General features: G+C 35.3%; 1 protein-coding gene across 3 annotated transcripts in view; it reads left to right on the top strand.

Annotated features, from left to right (window-relative positions):
- The window catches only part of NIPBL (NIPBL cohesin loading factor), a 184,207-nt gene that overhangs the window by 122,285 nt on the left and 41,709 nt on the right, over nucleotides 1-20,213 (top strand). For all 3 annotated transcript variants that reach the window (XM_088153054.1, XM_088153055.1, XM_088153056.1), the window contains exons 17-25: nucleotides 5-236; nucleotides 1,130-1,281; nucleotides 1,869-1,949; nucleotides 2,468-2,568; nucleotides 3,504-3,642; nucleotides 5,190-5,272; nucleotides 11,973-12,105; nucleotides 15,828-15,971; nucleotides 19,792-19,881. In XM_088153054.1, coding sequence (XP_088009180.1) covers nucleotides 5-236; nucleotides 1,130-1,281; nucleotides 1,869-1,949; nucleotides 2,468-2,568; nucleotides 3,504-3,642; nucleotides 5,190-5,272; nucleotides 11,973-12,105; nucleotides 15,828-15,971; nucleotides 19,792-19,881 — 1,155 coding nt within the window. The remainder of the gene's footprint in view (nucleotides 1-4; nucleotides 237-1,129; nucleotides 1,282-1,868; nucleotides 1,950-2,467; nucleotides 2,569-3,503; nucleotides 3,643-5,189; nucleotides 5,273-11,972; nucleotides 12,106-15,827; nucleotides 15,972-19,791; nucleotides 19,882-20,213) is intronic.

Genomic DNA, 20,213 nt, shown 5'->3' with positions numbered 1-20,213 from the left:
GCAGAATAATGATACTGAAGATGAGGAAAGATTATGGAGAGACTTGATCATGGAGAGAGTCACAAAATCTGCAGATGCCTGTCTTACAGCTATCAACATTATGACATCACCCAACATGCCCAAAGCTGTATATATCGAAGATGTAATAGAAAGAGTTATTCAGTACACTAAGTTTCACTTGCAGAACACACTTTATCCTCAGTATGATCCTGTTTATCGATTGGATCCTCATGGTGGTTAGTATAAGAATAAATAGATATATTGATTGTCCTGAAAGGCTAATGACGTTTGAATTGAAGGTAGGAATGTTACTGTCTGCCCATGTTAACAAAGAAGCATGGAACTGCAGTGGCTACTTCAACATTTCCCTTAAGTAAAAGTGGGTCTTTTTTTTCTTGTTTTCATTTTTGAAAGGCCTAAATTCTGTGAATGTATTTCCTCTTTTTGCCTTAAACTTTCCATTAATTTTGAAATATTCTACAGCTTGTTCTTTGCTATACATTACCATGCACAAATTTCCTTTTAACAAAACTTAGCTAAGCCCCTATTTCCTTTGAGTTGCTGAACCAAATTATATATTAGTCTCTCACAGTCTAGAGTAGACACTTTAATTTTTGATCTTTATTTAAGCTTTCACTTGTTCTATACCACTGAAAAACCTTTTAGCAAAATTGGTTAATGTTACCAAATCCTTAATTTGTACATACCTCTTTTACAGCTTGCCTTCCTGTCATCTATAATACTGGTCATTCTGTTTTTAAACCATTAGTTTTACTGACATGATTTTAACTTGCACTAATCAATCTTTTTTTTTCATGATGGCTTTTGTTCCCTGTCCCTTCTCCTAAAAATATGTAAGCCAGAACCAAATTCTTGAGGAGGTTCCTATAAGCATATTTTCCTGCTACTCATCTATTTTAATAAAATTAACGTACATAATTGAACAAAGCTAATGCGTTATTAAGTGCTTGCTTTAGAAGACATGTTTGCCCCTAATATATAATCCAGCTGATTTTTATCCAGTTGATTGGGTCAATTATGATTGATAAAAAGAGAAAAATATAAATAAAAGTTTTATCTCTGCTTTGATTTGTAACATTGCTAAAATGCAATTTGGTTTTTTTTCTAGGTGGTGTGTTAAGCTCAAAAGCAAAGCGTGCCAAATGTTCCACTCATAAACAGAGAGTAATAGTGATGCTGTATAACAAAATTTGTGACATTGTTAGTAGTTTGGCTGAATTACTAGAAATACAGCTTCTAACTGACACTACTATTCTTCAAGTAAGTTTGATCCATGTCATTCTGATTTTTTCCCTGCACATTTTCCTATAACTTTATCCTTCAGTAGGTATTTGAATAACTGGAATAGATTTTTCTACAGTGCTTAAAAACAAAGCTTTAAACTGTTAGTCTGCTCAAGTAATTCTGTATAGTATTGTGGAAACTCAGTTCAGAATATAATAAGACAAAAATTTGGCTAAATTTGGCAAAAACTGGCTAACAGTCTTGTAAAATATTTGGCTTTCTAACCACTGCCAACTCTACATATTTATAGCTGCCACCTCTAACTTTTTATGTGTTCCTCCTGTAAAAGAATTATGCAGTGTTTTATAATTGCATTTTACTGAGCTAATGTGGAAAAACAGAAGTATTATAAAACAGAGATAAATTGGTTTTTCCCTCCAATCTGACATTTCAATTTCTTTAAATTTAGAATTAAATTTGTTCAACTGCAACTGTAAACTGTCACAACAACCTCATTTAAAAAATGGAGTATACAATTTAAAAAGACAAACAACGGCTGCGTTTAGCTTAAATTTTATCAATTTGTCAAGCATAACGAATTTACCTTCTTTTTTTGTTTATAGATTTCTTCAATGGGAATAACACCTTTTTTTGTAGAAAATGTCAGTGAACTTCAGTTGTGTGCCATCAAACTAGTCACTGCAGTAAGCATACTATTTAAACCAATATTTAATTTTAAAAATAATTATTTATGGTTATGTTTGTTTATGTATATAGAACAGTAAGGGATTCATGAGTTACTTAAACTATTTCTTTACCAACAGCAGTCCATTTCAAAACTTTCCTACCCTGTAGTCACCAAAAACAATTGTAATTTTAAAAAATGCAGTGTGCAAGTGCCAGAATGTAATCTACCGTCTGGCATAGATTATCCATTCAGCAAAGAAGGAAGTCTAATTATTGCTGCAACTGCAGATTTCAAGATTTGTCTGAATGACTCTAAAATATTTTTAAATCACCTTTAGGATAATTGCTAATAGTAAGTTAGATTGACAAACTAGTTCTACAGGGATGCAGCTAGTAAAGAAACTCCAAAATAAGATTTCCAAATAAACTACCAGTTTCTTTGGAAAAAGCAGGAAAAAACTGTTATATTTTCCATTGTATGCTTTTTCTTTATAAAGAACAATATTTTTTTTAAAAAAACATTGATTTTAAACAGGTTTTCTCAAGATATGAAAAACATAGGCAATTGATATTAGAAGAAATTTTTACTTCACTTGCAAGGTTACCAACCAGCAAAAGGAGTTTGAGAAATTTCAGGTAATATATGGCAGCAAAATACCTATCTTATACAATATGTATGTTTTATATATTTTTTAGAATTTTTAAAATGTTAAATATGTGCTTACCTCTTCCACAGGAATATGGAAATTAATATATGTTTAACTTCATTGGCCTCATGTTAGTTTCTGATGTATAGACACATAAGGATTATTGAATTATAGTGCTGGAATTCAATGCTAAATTTCTAGGGCAAGTCTTTTGTATGTAATTGAGATGGTTGTAGAACAAAAATATTAAAATAGGTGAGTGGGGAGAAAGAATCATACTCTGATTGCTACTCAGTATATCAGAATTGGAGCAGGTTAGAGATTTTATTAAATAAATAAAATAAGTACTGTATACACTCTATGTAAATATAAACTCTGGAGTGATTTGTTTTGGTGGCTAAATGGAAGATCAGTTAAGAAAGAACCATTCTACCAGTGCAATATAGTAAATACAATACTACCTTAAAACTGGCCAGACCTGGCTTCAGTTTTCCCACTAGCTAGTTACTATGTCTATGTCTTAGTTAAACCTATCTCACAAGCCCATTGAAAAAATAAAAAGGAGGAAAGGGAGAGCCATGTATGAAACATAGACGTTACACAAAGGGTAGCATAAAAATGTGATTTTTCAAAAAAAAAAAAAAATGTTGAAGAAGAAAGATTTTTAATGTGACAGAATGCTTGAATTTCATTATGAGTGAAAATGTTAGTTTTTGTTGTATCATTCCAGTCATTCCAATCATATCCTAGATTTTGTATATTGCACTCTTTGGGACCCTTGAATACAATAGCTTTCTATTTGCAGATCAGATCTGAAGTGTACTCATAGTAATGGAAGCCATCTGAAAATTTGTCACAGATGCAGATGTTTGTTGTTGAGTTTACTCTTGATAAACAGTAAAGAGTTTTATATTTGTCCAACAGGTTGAACAGCAGTGATACTGATGGCGAACCTATGTATATTCAGATGGTGACTGCATTGGTCTTACAATTAATTCAATGCGTTGTTCATCTACCATCAGGTGAAAAAGATTCTAATTCTGAAGAGGAATCTAATAAAAAGGTGAGTCAGTTTTGAAGGTATGTAACTTTTCCTATAATTATATGAGCCACTCTTGGGGATAAAAATATAATAATAATAGGAGCACATAACAAGTAAAGGAGAAAGTTAATGGCCAATGAAAAAGACACTGAAGAAACTATTTCAAGATAAGGAAGCAAATAAAACTGGAGAAAGCAGAGAAAGAAAAATAAATATGGGAAACAGAATTGATAGATTAAAGGAAATGTAACTGTAGTGAAGTGACACTTATCTTTTCCAACCCTCATCTCAGTTATCTGAGCTGCTCCCTATTGCTAGGGTTCAGGCAAAACATAAATCTCCTCTTTTCTTCTGACTTTTAAAACCCCAGTATCTTAGATTTGCAATTGTTGTGGCATGTAGAGACTAATTCTCAATGAGCAAACTGTCCTGACAGAGAAATATTACTTTAATTCATATAAAAATATTTTTTAGAGACAAAATTAAGCCAAGGAATCAGTTGTATACAACTAATAGGAAAAAAACCCTAATACATCTGTCTAATCACAGTCTCCTATTTAAAGACTTGTAAGCCTTTTCTTTAATGAAAGCTGATGGGTAAACCTTTTTTCTTTGATATAACTCTCTTTGCTGCTACCTGCCCATTCTTTTAGACATCAGCACCAACTACCTTTCATATGAACTTTCCTGTCCTCTCCTTGTGCCAAGGAAAAACAAATTTAGTGGTGTTTCTCACTACACTGACAAAAAAATACGCAGTTTAACTATCAACTGTTAACTGACACTAAGCCATATATCCTATAGAAATGCTGTGTGTCCTTCCTTCCTGTTTATAACTTGTCCCAATCCTGAAGAATTCTGGGAGATGTATAGCAACAAAGAACAAAATTATAACACTATAACAATAATATATAACAATTATAGCACAAAAAATTATCTAATAAAAAAACTTGCAATAGAGGCCCTCAGTGAAATTTAAAAAGGCTGAAGGTTCATAGATAACATAAATAACAGATTTTGTTCGTGAAATGTCAGCAGGGTAGAATTGCCTATACCTCTGGAAGAAGGTGTTCTAAAGAGTGGAGGCTATTATGGAGGATTCCTATCATCTGGTCCAATCCTATTTACTTTTCACAATTATAGTCAGATCCTCTACCCCCATCACCTGGCAGATTTAGTACTGATGTGCTAGTCCTAAAAGGACTTTAAAGGTAAAGCCCAGCACATTGAATTGGGCCTTGAACCTCATGTCAACCAATGCAGTGTTTTTAAAATTGCTATTACTTTAAACTGGCACATTTGATTTACTAGCAATTTAGCTACTACGTCATGTACCAGTGTGCAGGTTCAAAGTCATCTTCAAACACAACCCCACTTACAGTGTATTATAATACTTCATTGCCTCTTAACTGCATGTAATGTAAAAGATAAATATTCTTCGTAGTTGTTACATCACAGCATTATTACCACTTTGGTCCTCCTCATCTATGGTGAGAACTGTATATATTGCATCTGCTGTTACATAAATTTCAATACATGTTCAGTAACTGTGTTCTGTTTTGTTTTAGGTGGATCAGGATGTCCTCATTACAAATTCATATGAAACAGCTATGAGAACAGCACAAAACTTCCTTTCTATTTTTCTCAAGAAGTGAGTAGAACTCACATTGTGTATTTGTAGGAATTATTTTTATTGAGTAACTGTAATTTATTCCCATTGTTTAAAAACTTATATTCTTTAAGACAATGTAGAAATGGGAACCAAGGTAGAGATAGGTCTTAATTGTAATTGCACAGCTCATTGCATATGTTGCTGAAAATAATGTAGAAAATTAACCTGATAATTTCAAAAGAAATATTAATTTAAAGCTGGAGACAATTCAAGTTACATACTTAGAAACAACAAAAGCAGACATCCCTCGGATGGGCATAAACTTTCCTTCCTTCCTTCCTTCCTTCCTTCCTTCCTTCCTTCCTTCCTTCCTTCCTTCCTTCCTTCCTTCCTTCCTTCCTTCCTTCCTTCCTTCCTTCCTTCCTTCCTTCCTTCCTTCCTTTCGCCTTGAGGAGGGTTCCACAGAAAGCAGCACTGGGTGTTTACTAAACAGGCTCATCACAGATGGTCTTGGTTTTTCTTGTTTGCAAGCCACTATATATGGTAGCCCCCTTCAAGCCTCCTTCTGTCCCAAAAATTGTCTGGTGATTCCATTACCTCTTTAAAAAATTGATCAAATTCTTCACTGCCTCTAAGGGATCCTCAGAACTCTCCTGTACCACTACTGACACTGAAGAAATAATCAGTTAGAGATTCAATGCGTTTTAAAAGAACTGCTCACCCAGTTCCAACCAGGGCAGAAAGAAAAAGGAAAGGAGGGGTGAAGGCCCTGTTGGCTCCAGAAGCCTTGAGTTCCTCTCCACAATGGCCTTGTCTAACTTTTCTGCCACTTTCATCAGCAAAGGTTTCAGTTTTTCATTTGATGCTTATTTGTAGGATCTTGGGGTAGGGAGTTGACAGAGGAGGCTGTGGCTTTACTGGTGCATATTTTGATTGTTCCACAGCTAGATGATTATAATAGTCTTCTGGCAGTTATTTCCAATTCTTTATGTTCCTTGATTCTACTCCAGAACACTACCATTTGAATTATTCTGGACCTTCTACACTATCCCCATGTTTGTTACATCATGGGGCTCTTCACTGGGTCCCAGTTCATATTCTGATGCTTAGGTTTAGAGTCCTCCAGTCATAATCTCCTTGGATCTGTCTGTTCTTATTTCTCCTTACAACTCTACTTATTTGTTACATTCCTCTGGGCAAGTTTCTTTCTGTTCCCCATTCCAGGATAGTGGATCTCACAACTCTGGAATCAGCTCCCGTCTTCCTTTCACCTCTATCAAAGTTTCATGGCCATTAAAAGTTATCTTTATTTTATTTTTTTTACCAGAGGGTTAATGTGGGACTTTGTTATTTAATTTTGTTTTGTTTTGTTTTATTTATCAATTTATATGGCCACCCATCTCAACAAATGACTGGGCAGCAAACAATGCTAAAAGTAAAATATAAAAGCAATTGCAACTAGAAAAATTAAAATATGTAGCAGCCAAGAGAAATACAGCAATCACTGACACAGCCAGGAGATAGGTCCCTTTACACACTCAGGCCCCAGGCCTGGGCACAAAACCAGGTCTTTAGGGCCTTAGAAAAGGTCAGCAGGATCAGGGCCAACCTGATCTCTGGAGAAGGAATGTACCAGAGGATGGGTGCTACAGCAGAAAAGGCCCCTCTTCTGGGCCCCCCAGTTGACATTTCTTAGCCAACAGGACCTGGAGCATCCCCATCCTGCCAGACTGGATAGGACAGATAGAAACAACCGGGGACAGATGGTTCCTTAAGTAACCCAGTCTCAATCCATGAAGGGCTGTAAAAGTGAAAAACATCTGGAAGCATACTGGCAAACAGTGCAGCTCACAAACTTGTGGTGTTACATGTGCTGAGAAGATCCCTGGCACCAGAAGGTCCAAACACCCAAAACCACTCAGTGTTGCTTGGGTTGAGCCAATGCCTGTTGTGCCTCATCCAGGCCTCCACAGCCTCCAGGCACTGGGACAGGACGTCCATGGCATCACTCAGATAGCCTGGAGTGGTGATGTAGAACTGGGTATTATCAGCATACTGGTGATACCTCACCCCAAATTGACCCAGCATATTGGAAATGACCTCACCCAGTGACTTCATGTAGATGTTAAAGAGGGGAGAGAGAACCAAGCCCTGTGGCACTTTACAAACTAGAGGCCACAGGCTGGATCTCTCCCTGCCATCAACACTGACTGGAACCAGACCCAGAGGAAGGAGGAAAACCAGCACAACAGTGTCATCCACCCCCAACTCTCAGAGATGGTCTAGAAGGATATCATGATCGATGGTATTGAAAGCTGATGGGAGGTCAAGAAGGGCAAGGATGGATGCACTGCCACCATCCCGCTCCCATCAGAGATCATCCAAGAGCATGATCAGTGCTGTCTCTCAGTTCCATACCCAGGCCTGAATCCTGACTGAAAGTGGTCCAGATAATCCATTTCCTCCAGAATCTTCTAAAGCTGCAGTGCAACCACTTTCTCCACAACCTTCCCTAAAAAGATTGGGAACTGGACGAAAAGATTGGAAACAGAACCCTGTTATTTTGTCCTACTCTCATTAAGATTGGTAGCTTTGTCAGTATTTTATATTAAATATGGATATATGTACACTTTGCAGTAGACAATTCCTTTAAATGTATATGTTGTTTTGTTTGATTTATTTTACTTTTTAATACTGGTTTTACTGATTGGTTGTTAAGTTGTAAACTAATTGTATTGGATGGATTTTTGTAACTAATGTGCTTTTCTTTTACTGGTACTACACTTGGTAAAGAGTTGTTATTGCTGTTTGATTGATTCTGCCAGTTTCACCCTGAACTCATATTGTTTAGTCCATAACAGCTCCTCTTCATGCATGGAAGTTGAATCTTGGAAGGGGAGATTTAGGACATACCTGCTTTAAGAGCTATTTGTCTGGATTGCCCTCTTCACCATAGGAATAATCACAACTAAGACCTTCCCCTTTGTCCATCTCAGGATGACCAAAAGCGGAGCTGATTACGCTTATTCATTCATTCACTCATTCATTTGCTGTATATTTTCCCAGCAACAACAACTCAGTGAGGTATGCTGGCCTGAGAGAGTGTGACTGGCCCAAAATCAACCAATGAGCTTTCATGGCTGAAAGTGAACTTGAACCTGTGGCTCTCTGATCCTTAACTACTGTACTAAGTCTCCCAATGCGATTTTCTAGGATGGATCCTTGGTCCTCTTGGTACTAACCCTTTCATGGTCTCAGTCCATGGATCTATACTCCCTAGAACAACCCAAGCAATCATTACATACATTGACCTCCTCTGTGTTCTGGAATTCCATTATCTAAATGTGCTTTGGACTGATTGTGTTACAGACAGCTTTTTGAAACAATCTCTCATACTCAAGACTTTTTGTCTCCTTGAAGATGTTCACATACGAGTTCTAGCTTATCATAGCCTCTTTCCATCTCTGTCTTCTTAGTTTGTTAGGACTTGGAGGCTACAAAGAGTTTGGCCTTTGCCTCTGAGCTTTAGGACCTGCTGTCCATACTAATTCCCTAATGGAGCTTGTGTTTTGAACCTGATTATTATGTTTCTGATATCTCTTTGGTCTATTTGACATCTCATTTAACATTGTCACTTGATGCTGAATTTGAGAATTTTGATATTTTTTGCCCCAGTTTTTTTCTATATGAAGAGCATATATCATGTTCCTCTACCAATAAGGTACAATTTGCTCTTTAGATAACTGACTTCTAGTTTCATAATCTAATGCTATCTCACCATAAAGCTCAAGCTGTTCAGCTCTTATAGCACCTCAGCTTCTAGATCTATTATAATAAATATTCCTTTCTTCCCTTGCAGGTTTTCTAATTCATAAGGGCAACAGTAGATACACACAGAGGAGTTACAGTCCTACTGCGTATGTGACTCCATATGCTTCTGACATTTTAAATTTCTTCCCTAATATGAATCAGTGCCTGTGTTGTTTTCCAACTGCTAAGCTATTTGGAGGCTACAACTTCAGTTATTTGTTCTGCCCATTTTTGGATGTATCTTCTACAGGACTAGTACCTCTATTTCACTTTTCCAGGTGCGGACATAATACAGCTACTCCTCTCAGTTCAGCCTTGAGTCAAAGAATTCTACTAGTGGCTGATTTCAGAAAATCTCCCTGGAAATGTTCTCTCTGCTTGTTCTCAGCACTGATACATCCATGTCCAGGTGAGGAGCTCACCTCTGAACAGTCTGCATCTGAGGTGCTTGGTCAAGGCATAAAGCGTTGCAACACTTCAGTGAGTTTGAGCTCCTTGTAGTTTAGATGGCACTGGCAGCTTTTTAAGGTTGTCCCTGTGGTGAGATTGTCCACGATATGCTAAACAATTCCCTGGTAAATATAAACAAGATGGCACAAAGTCTGGCTGTCTTTTTGCATCTTATAGTTACAGCATTGGTGTGCCTGATGCTCCATTTTCATCTTGGCAGTCCATTTGCCTGAAATCAAGAACATGCTTGCCAGTGACTTAAGCTCTACTAGAATAGTCACCCACAAATGAAAACTACATTGATGATGGCCATTATCAAATGCCATTGGGTCAATCTGTTTGCATGTTGAGATGAGTAATGCCTAATATTTTGCAACGGGGGTAGGAGATCTCTGTTTTCTTGGTAATCCATTTTTCTTGGAATGGTCCTATTTTACATACATCTGCTCATTCTTCTGTTGATCAGAGTCCTGGCAAAGATAAAAGAAATTGACCAACCACATTGTCAGCATACCATGATGGCATTGGCAGCCATGGTTCACCATTTTGCTTCATCTTGTTTCTTGAAATACCTCTGCCTTCCTCAACCTCCTCTCCATTCATCGGGGCAACATTTCTATCCAGTCCTTGAGACAGAGCAGATTATGTCAGGTTCTGAGAATCTTTCTATCAAGTCTTTCTATGCTGATACATGAAAATTCTTTATGGTCTTCATCTGGAAACAGCAATTTAATCCCATGAAATTTCATGTCCATTGCTTTTTAGTCTTTTACTTGTATTTGAAAGAGCAAAGTTTGGCTGTATTGTCAGTTATTTGCCTTGTAGCTGACTCTACCTTGTTTTTTTCAGTGGGTATAGTTCTTTTTTTTTCTAACCCTTTTGTAAAGCATTTCATGAAAAGCTCAGCATATTTTTCTTTTCCAGTGCCCCCTCACTGCTTCCTCATAGAGTCTCTCCATGGCTATCACCACCATTCTCTCATGGAATGTAGCCTTTCTAGTAGCTGGGACATCAGTGTGTCAAACTGGAGAACTGTGTGACTTATGAAGAAACCCTCTATTTTGTATTATATATAGGGAAACAGTAGTCTTTTGCTCAGATATTTCCTTCTGAATCAGTGCATCATACAGTATAGCATATCTTTTTCCCACCACTGGAAATAATCACAACACTTTAGATGGTTGTTGTGCTCTTGCTTTTTAACTCGGCCACGTGGCACAATTCCTGTAGTGGAGTTAAACGAAGTGCCCACTTGGGCTCAGTCTTCCACTTTCATCCATAGCTACAGACTGGACTTTCCCTTTGGAATCTCTCTTCAATCACTTATGATGATCAGATACTCCTCTAGATACGAATCTCTTTTCTCACCCATATGTGTGGATCACAGAGATCATGACGGTGGAGAATTGGTTACTTACTGGTAACTGAGTTGTCAGGTGATCATCTGTGAATTCAAAAAATCCACTCCCCATCTGTTGTGGTGTCAGTTGACCCCATTGTTCCTTTGGATTTGCTGTGTTAGAAGAAATGAAGGATTTTTGTGACATAGTATGTGTGGTGGGCAAGGCTGTCCCCAAACAATTCTATAAGCTCTAGAACAATGTTTCTCAACCTTGATGACTTCCAGATGTATGGAGTTCAACTCCCAGAATTCCCCAACTAGCATAGCTACTGCTGCGAATTCTGGAACTTGGTGTCTACACATCTTGAATTGGGCCAGGTTGAGAAACACTGCTGTAGAATGTTGTGAGCAATGTTTAGCTCTGGCTTGTAACTCATGTGTGAATTTATAGATGATCCCTTGACAAATTGTAATTATAGATAAATAACCAGTTCTTATAAAAAGGAAGTCAATTTATATAATGTTAGATTTAGCCCAGTCAGCCCTGTCTATACATATGTTTGTTCAGTTAATGTGAAATTGAATAAAATCATGTAATGTTGCTGGTGATGACCTTTGAAGCCTTGATTGGAGGACAAAGATACTGGAAGAACAGCCTGAGTTCCTTTCTTACAGAGATCTTCTTTAGGGGCCCTCTGTTATGTTTCAGCGATCCATGAGATTAAAACTGGGGAGAGGGTACTTCTGAAAACTGCACTTAAACTCTGAAACTTGTTTTAAGGGACACACATCTTTCTTCCTAACACTCTTTCAGAAGTAATTGCTGTTTTCTGCTTCAGAGGAAGCTTCAGTGTATAATTCTTGTTTTTAACCAATTATTTTTATTTAATCTTTAAAATTATTCTGACTGCTATTGTTGTATTTGCCATGTTCTGTATCACTACTAAATGACAGAGGATTATTATTTGGCTCATTTAACTAATATATTAAATCTTTTTAAAACATAAGATTTCAGAATTTGTTGAAAAATGATGATGATTGGAATTAATTTCTACCCTCATTTACTTTGCTAGTAATTCCCAAGTTTATAATGTAGTTCCTGTATAATATGTTTTCCATTCCCACTTTGTTCATCAGATGCGGTAGCAAACAAGGAGAAGAGGATTATAGACCACTTTTTGAGAACTTTGTTCAAGATCTTCTTTCCACTGTCAATAAACCAGAATGGCCAGCTGCAGAATTGCTCCTTAGCTTATTGGGAAGATTGCTGGTAAGCATATGGAGAATTAAAAAAAAATCTGCTTCCACTTTAACAAAAGCTTGTTCTTTATCACAATTCAGTACATCATTCTGAACCTGAGATGATTTTTGGTGAGAGGCTCATTCTCACTGTGCATTCTTACAGGTGCATCTTCTACTTTTTCCTTAATTCCTAAGGATTGTCATAGAAGCCCCAGATCCCAGAATATCTATAATCATTGACATCTGAAATTTAAGGAAAGTGGGTTTTGTGAATGCACAGATGAACACTCATAGAACTATAGTAATGGGTAAACATCCATTCTTTCTTTTTTTTTTTTTAACATGGTCTGTGTACATTATACCTATGGGTGAATAAGAGTCTACTTAGAAATCAGTGTGCCATATGCCCAGGGTTTTTTAGTTAACCATTTTTAAAAAGAACAACTGTGAAATATGAAAGAATAAAATAGTAAAATACAATAGCAGAGTACAAGTAAGTAAAACATGAGAACTAAAATGTCATGGAGGCTACAGTTTTTCAATATATTTTTAGTTATTTATGACATATGTCACATTTTCAAGTCACTATTAAGCTTTAAAATAGTACTTGGTTTACACAGAATAAATCACTAACTAGTATTATGGGCTAAAATAATTTGACTTCTGAAATTCCTTTATAGTATGAGATGCTAGTGCAGCATTTATGACAGATTAGTTTACCTCTCTGAAAATAAATAGAAAGAAAGCCATGCAGAAACAGAAGGACACATTACTAATGACTTTAAAAATTGGAATCAAAACATAAACTTAATCCAATTTTGGATTTAAAATATAAGATAAAAGCAATAGAGAATCAACTGGATTTACTTAGTGTAGATGAAATTTACAAAATACTGAATTTGCCAGAGAGAAATATTTGGAAAAAGGCAACAAGTAAAATAAATAGTTGACTTATCAATTGCACAAGGAATAGATTAAAAGAACCATCACTTTTGTTTGGGACAGAACTAAATAATGTTTTTACAATGAAAGATATGATGCAGTAGTTTGTCAGTTATAATTTTATAATAAACAAGAATCTGAACTGGAAAAAAATACCTGAATAAAACAGTTATAAAATGTACAAATCAACAGGTTTTTTTTAATCCAGCTATAACAGAAGTTGAAACTAAAGAGGCAATAAAAACATTGAAATTGAAAAAAGGTACTGGACCTGACAGTATTTCTGCAATATATTATAAGACTCCAAGAAATGTTGGTCAAACCTTTTAACTCAGGTGATTAATAAGATTCAAGAACGTTAAAATCTTCCATCATCCTTGGGAAAAAAGTTCAGTTTCTTTGCTTTATAAAGAAGGAAAAGACTCCACCCATTCTAAATCATATAGATTTATGTTCTTCCTGAATGTAGATAGTAAACTCTTCATGGCAATTCTTGCTCAGAGAATAAGTGGCTTTTTAACTGAAAAAAAAAAAATCCTGATCAGACTGGATTTGTTCCAGCAATATTCTATATTGAAAGGAACAAGACAAGGTTGTCCCTTCTCTCCTTCTTTGTTTTTGTTGGTACTAGAACCAAGCAGTGCAAGAACATAAACTGAAATGATTTGTTAATGATATTGTATATACATTTACACAACCTAAATATTCTTTAAGTTCATTAATGGAACACACACAACAGTATGGTCGTATTTCAGACTATCGTATTAACAAAGAAAAAGCTCAAGTTTTGATATGGAACTTGACAGAGAAAGAAAAGTGTATCAAATAATAAGCTTCAATGCTATTGTAATGAAGGTCCAGTATTTAGGAATTGCTTTAACAAAAAATAATTATTTATTCAAAAACAGCTATCTACCAAGTTGGAGAAATGTAACAGCAGATATTTCTAGATGGAAAAAACTAAATTTAACTTGGTTGGGAAGAATTGTGATCATTAAAATAAACATTTTACCAAGACTTAACTTTCTTTTTCAAATGATTCCAGCACATATTGAAAATGAGATATTAAGTTACTGACATTGACAAGTAATAAATTATATATGCTCCAATAAAAGACCAAGGATTACATTCAAGATTTTGTAGGATTCAAGAGAGCAAAGAGGAATAGTGGCTCTGAATGTTAAATTGAATTACATGCTAGTTGTTTAACATGGATGTCAGAATGGATTATATCTCCTTGTAATTCTATTACTTCTACAGAAGGGGCAGAGCTTGCAGATGGCCTGTTTGAATATCTTTGGATTAATATAAATAGAAATAAACAATGTATAAGAGACTATGCAATAATGAGTAATATACTGAATATTTGGGATAAATACAGGAAGAGAATACAGGTTTTTGTCTTTCAGCTTTGTTACTAAATGTCTGTTTTTATGAAGAGGTCTATACTAAAAAAAAATTGATCAGTGGAAAAACAATAATCCAGATTGTAGGATTAATTATTGACAAGATGAAAATAACATCATCTGATATTCTTACTTCACAGTAATCTAACCTACTCAAATGGTTTCAGTAATTTCAAATAAATGGTACAGCACAAAATGAATTGTAGAAACAAGGGGGAATATTGTGAGAATTGACAGAATTCAAAAATCTTTTAACATGCAACTTTGAACAATAGAACTACTTGTATCAATTTTCTCCAAATACAATACTGAATAATGTACCAACAATAGAATTACTTGTATCAATTTTCTCCAAATACAATACTGAAAGTAAATTTTTTCACTAATAAATACTTTATTAGTGAAATTCAGTTGGGAGTTAGAACAGATCAAAGATTGCATTATTAAATAGATGCAGAATTTGAATAATATAATAAACAGTATGCAACAATGGGAGTTTACTAAATACTAAAGAATACTAAATTTACTTTCAGTATTGTATTTGGAGAAAATTGATACAAGTAGTTCTATTGTTGGTACATTATTCCAGTCACCAAAATGAATAATTCATTTTCTAAAAAGTGTAGGAAGTGCAATGAGCAAGTTTGATTATTTTTTCACATTTGGTGGCAATGTAGAGAAGCTCAACAATTTTGGAAAATGATTTATATTAGAATGAAACAAATTTGGAAAATTGAATTCCCTCTGCAATTTTATTTTTATTAAATTTTACTGAAGATATTTTTTATTAAATTTTACTGAAATATTCCTTCAAAATATATTGGACTAGCTTTGTGTATGTTAGCAGTGACAAGATTATTATATGCTTCTTATTGGAAAAGGTGTTTGATCTCTTCCTTGGTAGAATAGCTAATTAACTTATGGAACTATGCTTTGATGTCTAAAATAACCTCATATTTAATAAGTAAATCTGATTTTTTAAATATTAAATTCAATTCTAATTGGAAGCATTATTGGATCATAATTTACTCTAAGGATTTGTATCTCATATTTACATTTTTATATTTAGAGTTTGCTTTAGTTTTACAAGAAATTAGATTCCTAGTGTTGATTAACTTGTTATGCCCAGCTTTATCAGTTAGGAAGGAGATAACACTCTTTCAAAGGATGCATCAAGATACCCACATTCATCCAATAGCATTTGTGCAGATAATGAAAAAGAATATGTTGTTTACTTTTAACTGGTTTTTCAAGTAATTGCTTGTGCTTCCATGCAACTTGGGTGTGGGTGCCTAAGCTTGTAAAGCTTCTGTTATCATATTGTTTGAAAAAGATCAGGCAATATATGAAGCATATTGAAGGAGAGAAAATGGGAGTGACAAAAGTTTTGTGTTTTTGTTAGGTTCATCAATTCAGTAATAAATCAACAGAAATGGCTTTGAGAGTGGCATCACTTGATTATCTTGGAACTGTAGCAGCACGATTGAGAAAAGATGCAGTTACTAGCAAAATGGATCAAGGATCTATAGCCCGAATTTTAAAACAGGTTTGATGCTTTTATTGGTTTTAAGGACAAATGTTTAAATAATGATTGAATGATTGTTGTAATAAACTTACTTTTACTAAGAGGTGTACTAAAGCATAATAAAAAGTAGCATGAGACTGAATATATGTATTGTCAGAAACAAATTATTGTACTTTTATTCTTCCTTAGTTTTGTGACACATCCATTTATGGAATTATTCTTAGTAGAGAATTTTTGTGTATCTCATTTTAATCAGTTTAACATTGTAGTAATATTGAGGGGAGAGCCAGTTTGGTGTAGTGATTAAGGCATCAGGCTAGAAACTGGGAGACTGTGAGTTCTAGTCCCGCCTTAGGCACAAAGCCAACTTGGTGACCTTGAACTCTCCTCCCCCCCCCCCCAAATTGAGGGACATCTACCTTTTTCTCTGATGCTGTAGGTAGTTCATAAATGCATTGGCCATCAGGCTGCTAGACATGAAGGCTGGCCAGAATTTTTTTCCCAGAAATGCTTCTGTTCTACATTAAAGTAAAGCATAAAGGTAATGGATGGTGTTAAAACAATATTTAATTTTTTAAAAAAATATATACTCAATTTTTTTTAGTCAAGTATAGGAATTCCATAGTGTGTTGCATTTATCAATTAATATAACAGCTATTGTGATGGAATGGAATTATGAAGGCCAGACTCAGGGAGGGAAACATGTTCTTTCGTCTCCCGAGGGGCGAGGAAGAGATAAGAGGATGAGGCTGGCACCTCCCTGAGGAATTCACTCTGTTTTGACTTTGGGAACTGAGTTTCAGTCTGGGAAGATTCTTGCTAGAGGTTGTAGCTAATAAACATTGCTGAACTGAATCTGCATGGTTTCCTGGAGTTCCTTGGGCTAGGCCTGACAGCTATCTAGTTCAATATGTTTTGTTTCATTATGTTATTAATGTGTGATGTAATAGGTATGCATAATTGCTAATTCTGCTGTATGTTAGTATTTTGGTGTGAAATTACCTGGTAGATTAGTCACTTAAATTACTTGTTCCTGCATACACCACATTTGAAACAATCTCTTATGTCACTCCACCCAGAATGCTGAAGGCAGGTGATATAGAGCAAGGCCTCATTAGATAAATACAGAATTTTTCATAATGTATGTGTGATTTGTATACAACACATTCTGTGCCTGCACAGTGCCCATTGAGAACATAATAGAAGTAAGCTTTATGCTAAGAGCCCTCCATCCTTTTTCAGTGCACATGGTCAAAGACACAATTCTTGCTCCATAGTCCACCCAGTAGTTTAATTGTCACAGTAGCAGTGTGTTACTCTTATGAGCTTTTTATCTACTTTTGTCTATGATTCACTTCATTGTTCATATTACTTTAAATATATTTCCCTTCTGTAATATTTTTTCTTCTTCTTTTGCTATTTTTTTCTGGAAATAAAATATGGAGTAATTCAGTAATGAAATTCAAATCTGCAAATATGAATTTATTTAGGGTATTTCCTGTTTTCTGGCAATATCAATCCATGATGGGAAATTTTCCATGCTAAATCATGATTTGTGATGTTTTGTACGAAGCTGGTGTCTTGCCATTTAGGAAAAAATAAAATTCAGAGCATCAAAGGAAACATTTAAGAGAACTAGTGTTTTTGCACTTGACATAGTAAGCAAATGGAAGAATGGTAGTACTTTCACTTGACTGTCAGCCTGCTTCTCCTGCAGATCTTTCAGTACATATTCAGTTAATCTGTATTTCAGCATTGGTAACTCTGTTGACTGAACTTAATAGTCATCCAATCCCTCTTCCTTTACTGATTGAGTTTCCTCAGTCTCTTTCTTAGAGTAGATGCCAGGTGAGTTGGCAAGAGAACAAGAGATCAGCTGGAAAGATTTAGATTCTAGGTTCAGTATTGAGGGTGAGATCTGAGACAGTCACATCAAGATAGTGTCCCAGAGTCCATTCTGTGGGTGTTTGCCTGAGTCCCGTAAGTTACCATCTTCTGAAATGTGCTTCTCTGAATTTTCTTTTTTTCCTGAGGATGTTTATGCTAACATAGTCCATGGACATTACTGTGATTGCCCCGATGCTTTCTGTTGCTCTTAACCACTCTTTATCACACTGCTGGTTAAGGAAGTCTGTTATACTATCATAAAGCATTGTATGATGACCATTCCTTCCAGTTTTACTGATATATAATATTGTCATAAGCATTATTGTTTCTGAAAGAGGATGCTGCACCTTTTCCCTTAAGATTGCTGGAGTTCTTGATTGATTTTGTCGTTGACAAAAGATTTGTCTTTCATTTTCTTGAAAGTTTGTCCTTCATGATTTCAGCATTCTATAATCAAGATTAGATCCCACATTTCTAATTTCCTCTATTTACATGTTTTATGAGTGGATTGATTAAATGTATATGTGAGGGGGTTCTTTAGGATTGAACAGAGAAAACATAGCACACAAGATTTTCTTGTAAACCAGTTCAGATTTATTTTTTTTTATCTGTAACATTTCAAAAATAGGAAGTGTTTAGTTTCTCTTTCAGCTGTGCAAGATTTGGAGGTTAACTATTTCTTGGCCTACAATATTACTGCTTCTACTACTATGTCATGTGCCTATGTTATTGCTATGTATATAGCTATTACTACATTCCCCATAGACTTAATAAAGGGCTTTAATTGAAACTTAGCTGCAATCTCTCACAGCTAATAGAATTTTGATCTTCTTGGGTTTTTGGGTCCTCTTCTCTCTCTCTGGGCATCTGTCCTAGGTAGAGTGAGGATGTTTATGCTAACATCTTTCCTGCATGTGCCAGTCTTTGGTGATACTGAATCACCCAGGAATCTGGATCTCTTCATCAGACTGAAATTGCCTAAACCCATTTGCTCATTATTCATTTTTCCATTCTTTTGGCCCAGTAACATCTCTCCTTCTGCCAGCCCCTTAGCTCATTTCAACCTTCTCTCCCCCTTTATTAGAAAACTGGGTGTGAAAAGAACCTACCTATTTTCTACCAACTCATACCTACGATCAGATTGGTACGTGGTGTCTATTTTCTCCATTCCATCACAATATAACTTTGTTAAATCCATCCATATGTGGAGTTTTTCTGTGATTCTTTAAATATTATGGGCAAATGGATTGAATTCATGGCTGTTTGTTCTCATTTGGAACATAATATTTGGGGGCAATTGCAGTTCTGAAAAGACTAGTTTTGAGCATTTTTAATGCACAAAAATGAATTTAGCATTGCATTTTAATATCTCATTTCTACCATTCATTAAAATCATAAATTATTCTTTTGTTGTTTGTTTTCTCTAATTCTATACAACCTACATATGCAAGATTTTTATAGAGCTATGATGCTTATCTTCAGTGAACAACTTTCTTCAGGTAGTCTAATTATCTCTATTACCTGCTTCTGTTATGAACTGGTGAAACAACCATTTGTTAACAGAATTCATGGTCATTTATAAGGTTAGGTGCGGTATTTGCCAATTCCTTAAAGGTATCCACTTTCCAGAGCTGTATAGAAGGACACCTTGATTGCAGCCATTAAGCTTCATCAACCATTATTGATATTTCTCTGAGCATGCATATTGGTAAGAGAGGGAGGACTCATTTCTAACAACACTGGCAAATTATTTCAAAAGAACTAGGATCACTGTAGGGTAAAGAAGATGCAGATGAAACTCAGATTGCAAGCTATCTCTGTGCTAAATTTCAAGACTGCAGCATTCTATTTCATCTATGTTGAGTAAGTTGAGGCATGTTTAGAACACATAGCCATGTTAGTTTTGTTTATTCTGATATTGGGAAGTATGTTAAAACTATATTATGTTTTATAGGTCTCAGGAGGTGAAGATGAAATCCAACAGTTGCAGAAGGCATTGCTAGATTATTTGGAAGAAAATACGGAAACTGATGCATCATTAGTGGTAGGTTGTTAGAATAAGAGTTGTTTTAAAAGATTTTTTCCCAGTAAAAATATAGTTTTGAAATGTCATGGCAGCAGAGAGAGAGATGGGGAGCTGACTAGTGGGTAAAAGAAAACACAGGACTCTCCAAAGGGAGAGTGTGGTGTAGTTGATAAAGGTGTAGAGATCCTTATGAAGTTTATTCTCCCCAGTCCCTTGAGCATTCAGGGGCAGGGTTTGAAAACAAAAATGGAATCTGAAAACAAAAACAAACTATGACCTCAAAGCAAAACAGAATGCCTAACCAAGGAGGTAAATTGTTCTGGCAGAACAGTGTAAAGCTTGCTCTTCTG

Source organism: Python bivittatus, unplaced genomic scaffold (genome assembly GCF_059951505.1).
Source record: "Python bivittatus isolate LINGU-HERP-01145 unplaced genomic scaffold, Pbiv_v1 ctg000570_np1212, whole genome shotgun sequence".
In the NCBI taxonomy this organism is placed as follows: Eukaryota; Metazoa; Chordata; class Lepidosauria; order Squamata; family Pythonidae; genus Python; species Python bivittatus.
Note: the sequence above shows the minus strand (reverse complement) of the source record. Positions and strands in the feature narration are given on the sequence as shown.